General features: G+C 51.8%; 5 protein-coding genes and 2 non-coding genes across 7 annotated transcripts; 4 read left to right on the top strand and 3 right to left on the bottom strand.

The window, feature by feature from the left end:
- Nucleotides 1–1,641: 1,641 nt before the first annotated feature.
- Nucleotides 1,642–1,715, bottom strand: BDV59DRAFT_t26. Its single transcript has one exon. It is a non-coding gene; the product is annotated as a tRNA-Asn (tRNA).
- A 1,886-nt stretch (nt 1,716–3,601) lies between these two features.
- On the top strand, nt 3,602–4,285 carry BDV59DRAFT_48268 (uncharacterized protein). Its single transcript, XM_073696481.1, has one exon. It carries the CDS (start codon nt 3,725–3,727, stop codon nt 4,100–4,102), a length of 378 nt encoding a protein of 125 aa, XP_073552440.1. The 5' UTR covers nt 3,602–3,724; the 3' UTR covers nt 4,103–4,285.
- A 1,000-nt stretch (nt 4,286–5,285) lies between these two features.
- Nucleotides 5,286–8,327, top strand: BDV59DRAFT_168274 (WD40 repeat domain-containing protein). The gene is made up of 4 exons (XM_073688050.1): nt 5,286–6,053; nt 6,148–6,275; nt 6,334–6,920; nt 6,976–8,327. The coding sequence occupies exons 1-4, from the start codon at nt 5,725–5,727 to the stop codon at nt 7,738–7,740; spliced, it is 1,809 nt and encodes a 602-aa protein (XP_073552439.1). The 5' UTR covers nt 5,286–5,724; the 3' UTR covers nt 7,741–8,327.
- On the bottom strand, nt 8,328–9,925 carry pdx1 (putative pyruvate dehydrogenase complex component Pdx1). Its single transcript, XM_073688049.1, has 3 exons — nt 9,472–9,925; nt 8,492–9,337; nt 8,328–8,426 (listed from the first exon to the last, which is right to left on the bottom strand). Exons 1-2 carry the CDS (start codon nt 9,548–9,550, stop codon nt 8,532–8,534), a joined length of 885 nt encoding a protein of 294 aa, XP_073552438.1. The 5' UTR covers nt 9,551–9,925; the 3' UTR covers nt 8,328–8,426; nt 8,492–8,531.
- Nucleotides 9,926–10,044: 119 nt separating this feature from the next.
- On the bottom strand, nt 10,045–10,118 carry BDV59DRAFT_t25. Its single transcript has one exon. It is a non-coding gene; the product is annotated as a tRNA-Asn (tRNA).
- Nucleotides 10,119–10,175: 57 nt separating this feature from the next.
- Nucleotides 10,176–11,463, top strand: BDV59DRAFT_168272 (uncharacterized protein). Its single transcript, XM_073688048.1, has 2 exons — nt 10,176–10,266; nt 10,420–11,463. The coding sequence occupies exon 2, from the start codon at nt 10,428–10,430 to the stop codon at nt 11,319–11,321; it is 894 nt and encodes a 297-aa protein (XP_073552437.1). The 5' UTR covers nt 10,176–10,266; nt 10,420–10,427; the 3' UTR covers nt 11,322–11,463.
- A 119-nt stretch (nt 11,464–11,582) lies between these two features.
- BDV59DRAFT_168271 (cohesin subunit SMC1) lies at nt 11,583–16,069 on the top strand. Its single transcript, XM_073688047.1, has 6 exons — nt 11,583–11,741; nt 11,801–11,894; nt 11,954–14,924; nt 14,974–15,281; nt 15,334–15,700; nt 15,760–16,069. Exons 1-6 carry the CDS (start codon nt 11,711–11,713, stop codon nt 15,775–15,777), a joined length of 3,789 nt encoding a protein of 1,262 aa, XP_073552436.1. The 5' UTR covers nt 11,583–11,710; the 3' UTR covers nt 15,778–16,069.
- Nucleotides 16,070–17,803: the final 1,734 nt, after the last annotated feature.

Raw genomic sequence — 17,803 nt, 5'->3', positions numbered from 1 at the left:
ATTGTTAACAACCACTAAAAGAAAGTGAACTTGAAGATGCGGTAAACACATGGGGAAACAAAAGAAAGGTCATCAAAGGGGAATGAATGCCTAGAAGGCAGAAATGAGGACACACTATCAACCTAGGCCACCAGGCCACCAGGCCACCTCCACGGCTATTATTATCTCATCCTCAAGCGAACATTTACAGTTTCACTTCGTGTCAATAGTTAACTATACTTTGGGACCTGCACTAGTGATATAGGCTCCAAAAGCATCTCAGCGATACTTGACAATGAAGTCACTAGTCAAGCCCTCGACGCTACGTCGGGAGTGAGGCCTGCGACCCTTAAAATCAAGGCACTCATCGCGGATATCTTCTCCCATGCGTGCGCTCGCACGATTGCTGATGAGTTTAGCAAGTCCTTCAACGAGCGCGTGGACATATGGTCAACTGCGCTAGCGACCCTATGCCTGGTATCATTGGCGAGATGGGAAGCGATGAGGTTCAACGAGTTTGCTCGACAACATACAGACTCCCGTTATGATTGTCGAAGAGTTTGTTCGCCGTCATTACTTCAAGCTGAACAGTCGCAACATCTACATTCGTCCATTCGGTCACTCCAGCCTTGGAGCAAGCAGCTCATGTACGCTGCAGGTAAGTCAGCCGGCGACTCGTTGTGTCGGACATGGGCACAGGCCTTTGGTGGAAGGGAGGAAAGATACTCCTTCATGGAAGGGACCACAGCTAATGCCGTGACGGTCGGCTTGACCGAGACGGATGCTGTCATCAACTGCGGACTACAAGCAGTCCAACAATTCCAGGACGAGTTCTTCACGTCACAAAGCACGCCGCGCTTCGGGCAGCCTGACGATGTGGCAAATGTGGTGGGGGTCATTTGCAGCTCGGATGCATGGTGGGTCACAGGATGCGTGATAAGAGCTAGTGGTGCTGATATCAAAATTGGGTAATCGGTGATGGAGGGAACAAGCAAGCACATCCATGTGCCTCAATATATATATAGGTCTATCTGTATAATGTCTCAACTACACTGTATGGACCCCACCCCCCAGAAACAAAACACTGAGGACCCTCTAAGTTCTAAGTGTCCATGCGCAAGCTTAGACATATCTTTTGGTAGTATTTATTCGGTTCTAACGATCGTGAGATTCAGAGTTTGTAGGCGTGCTAGAATACACCATAGTATCGACCAGAAAAGTCCTTAATATTGAAGCGAGATGGGATATCGTAGTAGATTCCTGGCCATTTAGGACACCTCGCGATTGGCCCATTGCGTAGGCCATGGGCTTAATATACCCATGGTGACTGAGATTTTAACACCGCACATGAGATAAAGGATATCACGGCTGGGTATTGAAATTGCGATGGGTGGTGGCCCGGCATATAGGCGAGGTATGTTTTATTGGGTGCACCCATGGACGGCTTAGATGCTTATTTCTCTTACCATAACTGAGGTAGGTACTACGCAGTACATGCACTACTACATTGTTACCCACAGCAATCCGGAATAGATACTAAAATAGTTTAATGCATCTTGAACATCGAGGTCTGGGGTGAGGACCTTGGAAGGAAATGTGGTGAAATGCAGTTTTCCGGAAAAGTCTGGAGCGGAAAACATATTCGACAGCGAAAAAAAAGAACGTCCCTGGGAAGGCTCGAACTTCCAACCTCCTGATTAACAGTCAGACGCGCTAACCTATTGCGCCACAGAGACATGTTCTGCCGCTTTTTCACTTTTTTAGCTTAGATTAGATTTAACATATTGCTGATAGAAATACTTGAGTTCCTATGTGGTGGTATGCATAACCTTCTAGGTTGTGGACATCGCATGCTGACCACATAATCTTTACACATAAAGGAATCAATATGTGCACAGGGAGGTTAAACTATCTTATAATGGGATTATGGGGTTCATATATGGATGTATTTTTTATTCTGGCTTATGTGTATGTTAATTTGGTGGTATGTGTTCTGTTGTTTGGTGTATATATTGCCCAGCAATATACATATGGGGTGAATGTCTCAGCAGTAGCAAGTTAACAACCACAACAGGATGAATTGATGTCCATATACCCGCAGACTCCAAAGTTCCATCCCCCATATGTGGTGTCATCTTATTTACGCCAGGCCCATGCGCTCCACGAGCGGAAGGAGCCTACACTACCAGGCAACAATAATGGCGGAAGTATCAAAACGAGTCTAAAATCCACACGCAATCCCCACAGGGAGAGCATTCAGGATGAATGATAGAATATCCTAGGCCGCTAAGCATACCAAAGCTTGGAACCCAAACGTGTGAGGAAGATAACAAATGTATCTACTGGTAGTGACGGGTGACAGAAAGTCTGGCCGGTAGGTGGAGTTCTCGGGCCCATATACTGCCCAAGGATTCACCAAAGAAGCAGTGAAGGCTCATACCGAAACAGAGCTTAATTAACTCAGCGAATTCCCCATAGATCCCAGAGCCCACAGTTCCCCAATCTCCGAGGAACACCTAGCAAGATACCTCAGACGTTCTACGAAAGGAAGCCTGACGTATCCGGCCTAAATTCAGAGAGGCTCACTATTCCAGGAGGACCCAAAGATGCGGACATCTGCATGATCTTCCACCTGACAACAGGACCGTGTATACACCGAGAGTTCTGGAACCCGAGAAGCGCCACCATCAACCTGCTAGAAGAGAAAGGCATGAATGGAAATATTGCATTTGGATACGACTGGCACTGGAGAGCAGCGGATACACCACCGATGGCTCTTTCCATGATGGAACTTCCCATTGGCGTTTGTCGACGGAGTTTGCCTCCGGAACTTGCCATTATTCTGGATGAGTCATTCAAGCCTCTATAAAAAGGGCTTTAGACCATGAGGGATTTCTCTCCTTCCTCTTCTTCTCCCTCCATAGCTAGATATTCTTGTCAAGGTGCCGGAATTAAACCTTATCTTTCTGATCAGACCATCACACTTCATACCTGACGAGAAGTGACTTCCCAGTGCAGAAATGGCCTAGGGAGCTTAAAAGCCTCCATAACAAGCTTTCTACAAACACTCTGAACCTTCGGCCGCTCCTCTTCATTGCCACTGCATTGGGATGCACAAGGGCCAACATTCGGAAGACATTATCGCCAGCCAAGGAGTCACTTGAAGTTCAGATTACACAATCAGTTGAACTGAAATATTCGACCTGGACTTCTTCGAAGGAAACCCCAAGGACAACCACGAGACCCGGAACGGATTTCATCGTCGCTTTATCTCCATGCACACCACTCAGCCTCCGGATTCGCGTCAACACTGGAAAGGAGAACAGACATGGCAGCTCAGATCGACGCAGGGTTGAGCTTCATTCTGTGGTTGACTGGACGTGGATATGATACCACGTCATTCCGCCGCACATACAGCCAAGCTGGGCCTGCCGGCAAATGGCCATCCGGAAAGAGGCCTGCACCGCTTGTAGAAATGCATGCCTATGCCAGAACGTGACAGAAGGAAAAGGGGACCTTAGTGCTCTCTCCTTCCTAAACTGGACTATAAGGTACCTTCTGCAGGACCCAGCTAGTATAGTGGAACAAGGGTATTCGACAACTGGTGCTGTGCTCCTAAAATTTGCACGAATATGAGCACCACCTGGAAAAATAGGCAGCCACAAAAACGCCAAAGGCAAAAGCCATCAAAAAGCATCAATACACCTGAGACCTTGTTCCCCGGCAAACCGGTGATCGTGCTCAAATGCGACTTGGGGCCAGGTGGAAAGATGGTGAACTACGGAGGAAGCTGATCCAGGGCAGTGTATTCCCATGCACTGAGATAAGCAATGCTGCAAAGGTGGGCAGAGTCTACTTTCGCGGAGTACAACTTTATATTTCCAGGGAAGCCGACTTCAACACAGTCTTCGTGCAATGCGACCTAGTTACTAGAGGTACGTGGCACCCAAATATGTGCCCCACAGCATCCGAGGATGGCGATCCTCCCAATCGTCTTGGAATACGAATCAGTTTTCAAGTCGAAGGGAGCAATGAAGAAAGAGCGTATTGGTTGACACTCAAAGGCGCTAAAAATACAAAGATATTAGCAATAATTGCCCACTATAGCAGTATGCATGGGTGAGAACAATGTAGCCCCAATGTATCCATAATGTAAAAAGTGATCTTGGGGCAATTTTGCGTGTGGATCGCTAGGTAGATAGTAGCAACGGGAAGTAAGATCAGAGTACACAAACTAGTAGGGTATCATTAAACCCGGGTATGGCATGTTGGTAAGTTGGTACGCCGTACGCATGGATCTGATATGGAGTCCCACTGCGGATGTCGCCTGGAACCAAGCTAATCGGCGCAGGTCTTGGCCAGGAGCGCTCTCTTCGACAAGTGGCTCACGATAACCCGGACAAGTGAGGCTAGACATGTATCTATCCAGCGAAACAACCCATACAGCGTAGTCTAGCTGCTAAATGTCTGACATTGACTCAACTGGAAGATGACAGGCTGTCAGCTCTTAATGCGATCGATGACGATCTATGAAACGCGGAAATTTGGCGCCACCAAGAGCCGTTACACTAAGGCCGTTCGCCCAGAGGATCTACATCGAACGGGGTCAAACAAAGAGCGTGTTTTCTTTGGCTGGGAAATCTCCTCCAGGTCGGTGGCCCAAGCGCTTTTGACTTTTCGTCGTTTAAATTTCGCGTTCCCGGGGGCGCGTGGAATGAGGGCGGGCGCGGCAGTTTTAGTGTTTGTGGCACCAAGAGTCGGTCGTGAACGCGCTGCTCCAATCACCAGGCCCGCGGTGTTTCGCGCGTCAACCCAGGAGCGTGTCAGTCAAAACAATAACAACAATGAAGACCGGACGGCATGAGGGGTAGATGTCAACGTGTTGCCATGTGTTGAATTCTGCAGAGAGGATGAAAATGCCCGCCTGATGCGATCATTCCGAGGGCTGACTATCAGTGGAATGAATCCTTTTGGATGGGTTGTAGATTGTAGTGGGGGACACCATAGCCCGTAGTACGGGTAACCCAATACCTCATATGGAGGAGGGACCGTGACTTGACAGATCTCACGGATGGGGGGCCTTGGTGTCATTCCTGAGGCCAACCTGATGGTAAGACCTTGCCCACGAGCCCCAATCTCTCCCGTGAAGCGAAAACGAGCACGTTGAGCGTGACAACGAGAGAGGCGCTGGACGTTGACAGCGAGAGTCCAACCACCCGGGAGCGGCCCAAAGGGGCTTAGCGCACCCGACGCGTGACTGGGAGGAATCTCCCTGCGAACCAACTACCACCACCGCCGACAGCCCTTGGATCATCTCCAGCGCTCCCTCACCCTTCTCTCCCTCACCAGACGGTGGTTAGGTCGGCCTCAGATGACCTCCTCGGACCGCCTGATTTCTTCAGAGTCTCCCCTGGGTCTGGCGAGAGTCCCATCGGTCGATTCATTGTTCCTGATCCCTTTCGACTTGTCCTTTATCCGATCATTGTTCGGGAACGGATCTGAGCCCGACTGTTGTCGCTAATCGACAGCTCTCTTTATTCCCCGACAGAACGCCGTGACCGGTATTCCTTTGATCGAAATCCTTCATCGCTCGCATCCTTTCATCTGTCCGACACCAGATCCCCGCTATCCTTGTCATTGCGATCTGACACCTGAAACCCGTCGCATAATCAGTCCCCCTTCCTGCTAACCCTGGGCGCGACCGCCATTTCAACCTCAAGGGATCCTACTCCCCCAGACGAAGCCATGGGCGGCGATAGCAAGGACTCGAATTCTTCAGCGACCCGTCGGGCAGCGGGAGGTCCCTCCAGCGCGAAGACATCGGCCGCTGCAGCGAATGGTCCGAGCATCGTGTCCCCTCCCGGTTCAAGGACGCCACCCAGCATGCCCTCCAAAAAGACGCTCTTCTTTCCCGATACCCTAGGAGGACGACAACGGAACCAGAACGGCTCTGAGCCCATTGATCCCGATGCGTTGACCAAGGCCTTAAGGGAATACGAAGACGCCGGTCGCTCTCGTGAGAGAACACCAGGAACAAGCCCCAGTCGAAAAAGACAGAGGGTCTATGGTGACAGGTTAGTATTGTCACTTGGAGACGTTGGTTATGTGTCGCACTATTGGTGCGACTCCGCGATACCTCGGATGTGGAGACTGACGTTCTGTGACCAGATTCATACCAAATCGGGAGGGACAAGATCTCCAGGCGACATATAGCCTCCTGCACGAAGACGGCTGTCCTTCCACGCCGTCCAAGTCCAAAAGACGTGCACCCCATTCTGAATTACATTTCCAAAAGAGTAGGTTCTGCCTTATGTCTTGAATGGCACCCGTGCACACCAACTGACATCCTCTCAGCGGAAGAAGCCAACAGAATGTACTCCCGCGTGTTGCGAAGTGAGCTTTTTGGGAACACCGTACCCCAAGCCGACCTTGAATCCTTATCCCCGGACCCTCTACTGGGATTTAGCAGTGGGATAAATGACAAGACGCGCTCGCATACGCCACCTTCACATGCTGTATCGAATCTCCCGCCGGCCAGTATAACGCCATCCACTCCTCACAAAAATCTATTCAACTACGCCTCTCCACGCGCTGGGTCAGGACACCCAACGCCCTCAAAGACCCCTCGAAGCCAGCATGGGCCGAACTTGAACGTGCGGTCCGAACTTTACAGTTTATCCCCTATCCGCTATGACAGCCAGCGTATCCTTGAAACTCCCCGCAAACAGCCACGTTATGTGAATAAAGTCCCGTACAAAGTCCTCGATGCCCCTGACCTACAAGATGACTTCTACCTGAATCTTGTCGACTGGGGCAGCAGCAACGTGCTTGGCGTCGGGCTAGGAAACTCCGTCTACATGTGGAATTCCCAGACGGGAAGAGTGACGAAACTATGTGAACTCAAGGATGATACGGTGACCAGTGTCAGTTGGATACAGAGGGTGAGTGAAAGTAGCAGGGCAAGTCGGAGTTGTACGGAGATTAACTTTCATGCAGGGTACACATCTTTCAATAGGCACAGGGAAGGGTCTCGTTCAGATTTGGGACGCGGAGCGATGTCGCCGTCTCCGAACAATGATTGGTCATACCAACCGTGTCGGTGCATTGGCGTGGAACGATCATATCCTCACGTCAGGCTCGAGAGATCGTCTCATTTTCCACCGGGATGTTCGTTCCCCGGACCAGTACCTGCGCCGTCTATCTGGCCATAAGCAAGAGATCTGTGGCCTTCGATGGAACACAGAAGATGGTCAGCTGGCATCCGGTGGCAACGACAACAAACTCCTCGTGTGGGATAAACTGAGTGAGACCCCACTCTACCGCTTCTCTGACCATACTGCGGCCGTTAAGGCAATTGCATGGTCTCCCCATCAGCATCACCTTCTCGCCTCCGGGGGTGGAACAGCTGATCGCACCATCAAGTTCTGGAACACAGCGACTGGATCACTGATCAAAGAAGTCGATACCGGTAGCCAAGTTTGTAACCTGGCATGGTCCAAGAACTCGGACGAAATCATCAGCACACACGGATACAGCCAGAACCAAATCGTGATTTGGAAGTACCCTCGCATGGAGCAGATTGTCTCCTTGACTGGACATACCTTCCGTGTTCTCTACCTGGCAATGAGCCCCGACGGTCAAACCGTCGTCACTGGAGCCGGTGACGAGACATTACGTTTCTGGAAGATATTCAATAAACGACCCGGAAGGGAACATGGACGGGAAGGAAGCAAGTTGGCAGAATGGGGCACCATTCGGTGATCAGATATTGACGATATTGGTGCTATTGCACCGTACCCGCACCGCCTCGTGGGTTTGCATGCATTAGACACGGCGTTCCATGGCTTTGGCGTTTATACGATCCATTTACATCCTTGGTCGGAATAGGCGGATGGGGTTTCATGGTGTGATTTGGCATCTCTCGCATTTTGTGGGTCTACAGCATTTTATGGACGGCTATCAGGTACACCCTTTTGTTTTGCTCCATCTCCTCGCATTTTCGACATGTACCTTTGCCTCGGATCTTCTGTTATTCCTCTACTGCAAGCATGGTGGTCTCTGCCTCCAGCCGCATGGCCATTCCCCGAAACGAACCAGCGTCGGCGCTCATGGTGTTCTGGTGGCCTGGCTAGGGGCGTTGCTCAAGGACAGGATGGTTGGTACGGCGATAGGTTCAACGTCGCCGTCATCATGCTATCAACCATGTACTTCCACGTTTCAAATTGATGACGAGATGACTTGTTTTTCACCCTCCCCCATGCATTCTCCTGTTTCAGTTATTGCATTTTTACCGGAGATATTGAAGTGAGAGCATTGCCGTTCTAATAAATGAGATGAAACTTGCACATGTGATTCCTAAATAATCATAATTGCGCTTGATACATGGCTAGGTAAAGTGAGACAGTAAACAAAAACGACGTATGCCAATAAACCCTTTTAAAGATACACTAGAGTCGACAGTCAGTCAGCCAGCCAGTCATACCACAACACTATGGCAACCACGATAACTTACATTATGGAGTAGAGTCGAGAAGAGCGGAGCAGAGGTAGGTCTATAGAACGAGGCGGCCCGGCTCGATGGTCAGCAGGGCCTTAACCCGGTCCAGGAAAGCGCGGGCTCGCAGCTCATCGCCCACCGGGACGGTCAGGCTGAAGACGTTCGTCGCGGGAGCGGCAGGCTCGACGGCCTCAGGGTAGACGGCTGGCCTCTTGGGGACGTTTCCGCTCAGGATATCGATGATGTCGGCCTCGGCGGGCTGAGCCGGGGTCTCCGCGGGGGCATCGACGGCGTTCAACTCGGGGATGTAGTCACCGCGGGAGGTCTGGATGGGGTCTGCGCCGAGGATCTCATCGAAGAGCTCGTCGGCGGAGGGCTTCGCGGAGGGCGAACGGGGCAGGTCGTCGTTGGCGAGGTCGGTGGCGCGGGCGAGGAAGGTGGAGAGCGGGATGCTCACGCCCAGCGAGTCCTGGATCTTCTTCTGCACGGAGAGCACGGTGGCCAGGGAGACCGAGACGGCGACGGAGGTGGTTGGCGGCGGGCGGGCAACGGCGGGCGGTTCCTGTTGCTGTTCTGCGGCGGGCTGGGGCGGCGCCGGGGCCGGCGCGGCGATCTTGATGTTGCTCAGATCCAGGTGGGAGAGCTGGTCGAGGCGGGCAGCCTGGCTGGCGGGGTACTCGGCGGCGATGACGCCCAGATAGGCCAGCACGTCGCCCTTGAGCAGGCGGCCCTTGGGGCCCGAGGCCGGGATCTTGGAGATTTCGGATTCGGGCACGCCCTTCTCGTGAAGAAGCTGTGTGACGGAGGGGTACAGCGGATAGGCGGGGTTCTGGGTCTGCACGGCGGAGGAGGAAGCGAGGCCTGGAGGGAGTTCGCACGAGACGTTAGCGTTAGGGTGATGGTGCTTGTATTAGGGGTTTGGGGGGTGTGGGAGGATGGTTTTTTGGGCGGGATTTGGAGGTATCTCGGGATAATGCACTCCGCGGGCAACTCACGTCTGGTAGGGTTGAGGATACGCGGCTGGCGTCTAGCGAGGGCAGCTGGGAGCTGGCGAATTGGGAAGCTGGAGGCCATTCTGGTCTGAGAAGGTGTTCTTCTTTCTTGCTGGGTGGGTTGCGATGGGTGTGTTCGCTGGAGAAGATATGTAGGTGCTGTCGGAGGAGGATTCGCGCGATGCGCCGGAGCGGAAGTCGCCGATCCACAGGGTCGATTGAAATCCCACCACCGCAAGAGACGCCGCACGGTAGTACGGGGAGAGGTCGGGTCGAGAGTGAAGGCGCGGCGCAAAACCCGGGGTCAAAGGGTGGAAACGGGTGTAATTGGGGAAAGTGAAGGTGGTGGAAGTTATCGGAGAAGGTTGAGGTGAAGTTGTTGGGAGCTTCACCGGCGGCCCGGACGGGGGCGGTGGAGTCCGGAAGATTCTTATGTACTACGGATTGATTGTTTGATAGCTATGGAGCGATCAAGAATGAAGGCTATATGATATTAAGATTTTATTTCGTTCCTATTTTTTTTTTAAAAAAAAAAAAGAAATTCCCATCTCTTGGGGGGAAAAAGCAAAAAAGAATCGTCCCTGGGAAGGCTCGAACTTCCAACCTCCTGATTAACAGTCAGACGCGCTAACCTATTGCGCCACAGAGACTTCTGATGGTCAGCGGCAAACTTCTATGATTAATATCGCTAGGAAATCATTCGTGTCAAGCTCAGTACCAACTTGGATTGTCGCAGTTCACAGTACGGACTCCGGTACCGTGCTACCTACTACGTCTGTCAACCCTTGGAGCGTTCAGGTAAGCATCATGCGCCCTCTGCTTACCCAATTCCTAAAGGCATATCTGCTTCATCATCCATACTCGGAGCACCTGTCAATCGCCAATTTCACCGACCTGATCTACCGCTGTGATAGTTCGTTGATCCATTGCTAACCACCGTTCTGAAAGCAGAGTCCACAATGTTCGCTCGTCCCTCTTCCTTGCGGATATTTTTCCAGCAATGTCCTAGAACTTCTTCCTTCCCGGGGCTCCATGGCTCTGTTCCAGCCTGGCGAAATTTCTCATCGACCGCCTCTCGAACAAAAGCTGCGACGAGAGTCAAGAAGCAACAACCCAAATCCGCGAAGCCTTCCCCACAACCGAAAACCCATTCTGCCCCCGAGGATTCCCTCAAATTTGCCGGCCGACGCCCAGAGGGATTTGGAAAACTGGAACGGAAGGTTGCCAAAGAGGGAAAGTTGCTTCTCTTCAAGGCCCCGTCGCATCGCAGCTATGTCCTGGGAGCCTACGGCATCACGGCCTTTTGCTTCGCCTACTCGGTCTACAATTCCAATGCTGTGTTCCGAGACCCCGTCGTTCCCCTACCCATGTGGCAACAGGCTCTGTTTGGAGGTGTCTGCGTTATGATGAGCGTGATGGGCACGGTGTTCCTGTTCAAGACGGGGCGATTGATCCGAACTGTGAACGCCGTCAACGTCAATGGACAGACCTATCTCCGGTTTAATGTCCGCAGCATGGTTCCCTTCAAGAAGCCCTATGAATTCGACACTCTGCCGCGCCAGATCGCCTTTTCTCGTCGGCTGGTGGTCACGCCTGAAACGTTGCGCCGCATGGAAAACCCTGACATGCCCCAGACTGAGCCGTCAGCGCCGGTGAATATCTACAAGCTGCCATTAATCAAGATGAGCCAGATTCTTTGGCGCGTGTTTCGGTCTGTGCGACAGTTGTTTACCACGGAGGATTTCATCCTCCTGGAAGTGGAGGGCCAGAAGGGTGTGTTCCGGATGGACTCTGGAGGATACGTCTCGGAGGACTTTCTGGCGGTCGGGAATCCAGTGAGCATTGCTCGTTAGCTGGCCCTCTGCTGAGATCTGAGATCTACGGTCTTTTCTTCCGACAGTGTTTAACTATCCACCTTTGCTGCTTGCGTCTAAGACTGCTGTATTTTTGACACCACCTCAAACAATCACCATGTATATATAGAATAGAGTATGAATATCATTGTATTGAACCGAAAGTACAACGCTTGTACTGCGTACCTGCGGGCCACGTGATCGGCGCGTCTCCTAATCGGCGGCGTGACGCGACTTCCGCCTCACTATTGATCGCGCCGGCCCCTCCAAACACCTCAACTTGACCCCAGCGTTACCCCAGACGCAACCCACGCCCGCTCGGTGATCCATCTCCTGAACGTCTGTTTTCTGCCCCTGCGGTCGCTAGAAAGCGACTGCGTTGTCGCAAGATGGGGAAACTCATCCGCCTCGAGCTTTACAGTATGCATCTCGTCTCGAATGCCACGGGAGTCGAGAAAGTTGCTAACGGGTGCCTCCAGACTTCAAGTCATACAAGGGGCATCACACCCTTTTGTTTGGCGATGCGTACTTCACCTCAATCATCGGACCCAACGGGTCTGGAAAGTCCAATTCGTACGTCGTCCGAGCTCGTTCACCTGGACGTTTTGCGGAACCGCGCTAACCTCACCTAGGATGGACGCCATTTCCTTCGTACTCGGAATCAAATCGTCGCACCTGCGCTCGACCAACCTTCGCGATCTCGTCTACCGCGGTCGTGTCCTGAAAACCTCGAAACTCGATGCCGACGGAAATGTCATCGACGGCGAGGTGAACGGAGACGAGGACCACGCTCCCGATGGCGTGGACGGCGAACTCTCGCAAGACGCCAACGGCTCGAACGATCCGCGAACCGCGTGGGTCATGGCTGTCTATGAGGATGATGCAGGCGAGGAACAGCAGTGGCGTCGGTCGATCACCAGCCAGGGTGTCAGCGAGTACCGCATCAACAACCGCATAGTCACGGCACAGCAGTATAACGAGGCCCTGGAGGCGGAGAACATCCTGATCAAAGCGCGCAACTTCTTGGTCTTCCAGGGTGACGTGGAGGCGATTGCCTCGCAGTCTCCCCGGGACCTGACCCGCCTCATTGAACAGATCTCCGGAAGTCTCGAATACAAGGCTGAGTACGAACGACTGAAGGCGGAGGCGGAGGAGGCGGCCGAGCAGCAGACCGTGCAGCTCAATCGTCGCCGAGGCATCAACTCCGAGATCAAGCAGTACCAGGAACAGAAGCGGGAGGCGGAGAACTACGCCAGAAAAGCCGAGGAACGCGACCAGGCGATCATCACGCATATCCTGTGGAAGCTCTTCCACTTCCAGCGCCTGATTGACGCGTCCAGCGCTGACATTCTCAAGTATCAGGGCGAGCTGAAGGAATATCGTCGCGGCGTTGAGAAGTATGAGAAGAACGTCGAAGATGCGAAGAAGGAGCATGCCGGTGTTGGTCGCAGCGTCGCAAAGGCGGAGAAGAACATAATGAAGAAGGAAAAAGATATCGAGGAAGCCACGAATGCCCTGGTTCCTGTTGACGAGAAGGTCGAGATCACTCGGAAAAAGGTTGAGCGGTTTGCCTCTCGGATCGAGGAGATCAGCAAAGAACGCCATTCTCAGTCTGCCAATATGAAGCAGCTAGAAAAGGACCTGAAAGTCGTCGAGAAAGCCCAGGCTCAGTGGGAGGCGGAGTGGCAGAAGACCATCAGCAACCAAGGTCGACAGCTGAGCGAGTCTGACCAGCAAGAATACAATAGTCTCAAGGAGGAGGTCAGCAAGCAGTCTTCTGCAGAACAGCTGAACCTTGATAATTTGCGACGACAGAGGAAAACCGAAGCGGAGGCGTACAACAGTCTCAAGAGCAAATTCGAGGCCACGGAATATCAGCTTAAGTCTTTGCAATCCGACACAGAATCTATGACTGAGCGCAAGAGGACACTCAACGACAGTGTCAAAGCCACCTCTAAAGAGATTGACAGCAAGAAGAAAGATCTGAACGCCCTCACATCGGAACGGCTGCGCGTCTCGCAGATGAGGACGGAACTTGAGGAGAAGCTTCAGGTGGTTCTGAAGAAGCTCCTGGAGGCTGACGATGGCAAGAAGCAGACTGAGAAGGAACTTAAAGTGAAGGAGTTGATTTCTACTCTGAAGCGCATCTTCCCAGGCGTCAAGGGCCGCGTTAGTGATCTTTGCAAGCCGAAGCAGAAGAAGTATGCTGATGCCGTCGCGACCGTACTTGGCCGTCACTTTGACGCTATTGTTGTGGACAATGAGAAGACGGCTAAGGAATGCATCCAGCATCTCCGTGACCAGAGAGCCGGCCAGGCCACCTTCATTCCTCTGGAGACTATCCAAGTGAAGGCCTTCAACTCGAATTTGAAGGGCATGCACCGCGCAATGCGTCCGGCGATTGAGACGGTGGACTATGATGACTCTGTCGCCAGAGCTATTAGTTATGCCTGTGGAAACGCCGTCGTATGCGATGACTTGGCAACTGCCAAGTACTTGTGCTATGAAAGAAATGTGGACGCGAAAGCTGTGACCCTTGATGGGACTATCATCCATAAGGGGGGCTTAATGACCGGTGGTCGCGGACCCAAGCCGCAGCACTCGAAGCGGTGGGAAGACTCGGAGGTGGAAAATCTCTACAAGCTTAAGGACAAGCTCATGACCGACCTTACAAACCTCCCCAAAGGACACCGAAGAGGCACAGAGGAGGAGGCTCTGCAAGGGGAGCTTGTCGGCCTTGAGCAACGCCTGGCATACACCAAAGAGGAGCTGAAGGCACTTGAAAGAAATCTGCAGAGCAAGAAGAGTGAGCTCGATTTCGCTAAGCGTCAACTTGAAGATTTAAGGCCGAAGTATACCGAAAAGCAAGAGGCGCTAGAAGAGCTCGACCAGACGATCGCTACGTCTCAGGAGTCTGTCAGCAGTGTTGAAGATGAGATCTACCGCAGGTTCTGCAAACGTCTTGGATACAGCAACATCCGCGAGTATGAGATCCAGCAAGGCTCTCTCCACGAAGAGGCTTCCCAGAAGAGACTAGAATTCACGACACAGAAGAGCAGAATTGAGAACCAGCTTAGCTTTGAAAAACAGCGCCTGAATGCTACAATTGATCGGATCTCAGGCCTCGAGACTCAGCACCAACGTGACATGAGCTTGATCGAAGAGCTCCTAGCGGAGCAAGAACGTATCCGGAACCAGTTGGATGAATTTAATGCAGAACTCGATATCCTCCGCGAGCGTTTGGAAGAGCAGAAGGAGGCGTATGCCCAGTCTTCAGAGAACCTTGCTCAACATCGCCGAGAATTGCAAAAGCGGAGCCGAGAAGTGGAGAGTGTCTTGAAGAGCGTCAGCACCTTGGAGGCAGAGATCCAACGTAACTCGTCCAGTCGATATGCTCTTCTCCGCCGTTGCAAGCTGGAAGACATTGATCTTCCACTGACTGAGGATTCGAACCCACTGGACCAGCTCCCTATTGACGATCTGGTCCAGGCGGCGGATCCGGATGCAATGGACGTCGATGAGGATGGTGTTGGTGCTGGTGGTGCCGTCCAAGATTATGGGATTGAGGTCGACTTTGATTCCTTAGGAGAGACCCTTAAAGAGGTCAGGATCCGAAAACGGTGCTCTTTTGAATACATGCTGACTGCTGCAGGAATCGGATGAAAAAGTCGAAGAGGAACTTCTCGACAAGGTTCGTTCTCTCAACAGTGATCTCGATAAGATGGCTCCGAACACGCGCGCAATGGAGCGGTTAGAGAGCGTAGAGGGCAAGCTTCGGGCTACAGAGAAGGACTTCGAAGAAGCTCGCAAACATGCTCGCAAAACCAAGGATGACTTTGAAGCGGTGATGCAGAAGCGCTCAGATCTGTTCAACAAGGCCTTTTCTCATATTTCTGAGCAAATTGGCCCCATCTACCGTGAACTGACGAGGAGTCCTAACTTCCAAACGGGCGGATCAGCGTAAGCCTTTCTGACCTACGCGCAATTCGTTTGGATGCTAATGCAACGACAGCTACTTGGACATCGAAGATTCGGATGAGCCATATCTGGATGGCATCAAGTACCACGCCATGCCTCCACTGAAACGATTCAGAGATATGGAGCATCTTTCAGGCGGTGAGAAGACTATGGCTGCTTTGGCACTCTTGTTTGCTATCCACTCCTACCAGCCATCGCCGTTCTTTGTGCTCGACGAGGTCGACGCTGCGCTTGACAACACCAACGTTGCCCGAATTGCCAACTATATCCACGACCATGCTGCGCCTGGTATGCAGTTCATTGTCATCAGCTTGAAGACAGGACTCTTCCAGAACAGCGAGGCGTTAGTGGGAATTTACCGAGACCAGATTGAAAATAGCAGCAAGTCTCTGACGCTGGATGTGAGTGCATACCTGCTGCGTTGTAGCATTGGTCGGGTGATAACTGACGTTCTCTCTAGCTTCGGAAGTACAATTAATTCGGCGGTTCGATGGGGTTGTATGCATGAGATACCAAGGCATTATATTTGCAATTTGTAAAATACTTTATTGGTTTTTCCATTGTTTTCCTCTTCACAGCTTGATGGGTAGGATTAGGGACTGGCAGGAGACAATTCATTTGCTTTGAGATTTAAATACAATACTAAGGGCCGCATTAAGGCTCTCTCGATGTGATTTACTTGGTGAAGATAAGGGCGATTGGCTGTATAGAAGGATGTACTCGAAACTAATAGCGCACTGGAAGCCTATGGCGGGTGCTATAAAGGAACCACTGTCTGGGAAGAGTTACCAAGTGGCAGCCTTACACATGCAGGATACCTACCCATAAGTCCTCTAAATGATGGAAGTCCGTTTAATCACCATATTTTGTATCCCATGTTACGTATCACAGTACTCCGTGGCATTGCGGAGGATATACCCGGCTCCCGGCCGCCGAAATCGCGAAATCGCGTATTGTTTTACACGAGAAGGCAGAAATCCCAACGAAGCGCACACGTCGTACAAATATTGAGTTGACACGAGAGTAGGAACTAGTGAATGCACAAAAAGAAACCGTGTTAGGTGGCGCAATAAGTTATCATAACTAGTTTTAATCTTCGCCTCCGGGTATCTGGAGATGATCCATACGGAGTACTCGGTGCCGGCAGTGATAATCGAGCTGCTGTACGACAATCTGCTGCATTTGGGAGACGCGTTGGAGGCGCGGACACCAAAGCCACTGCCACGCGTTGGTGAAACCAAATATGGCAGGCAGATAAGTTTAATTTGCCTCTTCATATCAATAAACTTTTGCATGGCAGCCTATCGGCGCTAGACAGAAGGGACGATCGAGAGCACTTTGTTAGAAGGTTATGGTGGTAATTGGAAGTTGTTGATACGGAGGCCCAATTGGACGATGCATTGGGAGCTTGGAGCAAATCTGTCAACGTTAATATGTACTTGATATTCAAGCCGGAATGTCGGATCGAGTTCGTCTAGTTAGGAGGCTGCTGTTACTTGACAAGATGGTATTCCCACAGCACATCCCTGGGTTCGATCCACATCCGGAGGCAAGATCTGTACAAGTTCGGGATCTGAACCAAGAAAGGCATACCTGGTGACGAAAAGGAATTCTTGACGCCTCTGCGGATAATGATCCTCAGAGTGGAGAACAGGGTGATGATTTTCACGGTACTTTGTGTACCTCAGTGGAAAACAATGGAATTCTCGAATCCTGCAGAGAAGAGCCACATGGAGATAGTCTAGGGCCTAGCGTGTCTTACGGCCTGGTGGCTTCGTCAACAGAGGAAGCTATAGGAGTTTGAAACGTTCGCATGGGGCGCAACCCGTCGCCAGGCAGAAGGATCTTTGACGCAGCCCTAAAAAACACAAATGAGTGGAGAAGTACTTACATTGGGGTTTTGAGGTATGTAGTTGGCTACAGTGGGCGCCGTAGTGCGGAAGAATGGCGTCCTTAGCTGAGCTCCAAAATCGAATGGCTTTTTTTTTTGTCACTTTCACGATGCATCATATTTCCTGACAACCGGGTGTTTATCCCGCGGGCTCTCCTCCGGACCTGCTCCGTAGTGTGTACGCGACACGCGCGCCTATCAACACGCCAACTAGAGCCGGAAAAGACCGAATCTGCCGGAGGGGTTGCGCAGCTGCATCAATATCGGCAAGTGCGAAACCAATAGTGCCAGTACCGTGAGATAAAAATAATCCACCGACCCATGGGGTGGCAATCCCGAGCGACACCCGAGCGGATCGAGTCCGGCGGAATGGAGACGATGGTGGATTTCGAGCTCCATCATCGATCGATGGGTGTGGGTGTCAGAAGTTTATGGATCGAATGAGTCGGTGTGGAGGAATGATTGATCTGCGCCACGGGAGCGATATCTCATAAAACCACGACCCAATTAGCGGGTATGAGTAATCCGTTCGATCGATTCATCTATTTCTTGAATGTGTTCAGGCACTGAGTGCCCATTGGATTCCCCACTGATCGGTTTTACGCGGTGCTTG

Source organism: Aspergillus ambiguus, assembly GCF_047715705.1.
Source record: "Aspergillus ambiguus strain CBS 117.58 unplaced genomic scaffold BDV59scaffold_2, whole genome shotgun sequence".
NCBI classification, from domain to species: domain Eukaryota; kingdom Fungi; phylum Ascomycota; class Eurotiomycetes; order Eurotiales; family Aspergillaceae; genus Aspergillus; species Aspergillus ambiguus.
The sequence above is the reverse complement of the archived record's forward strand: the minus strand, read 5'-3'. Positions and strand labels throughout refer to the sequence as shown.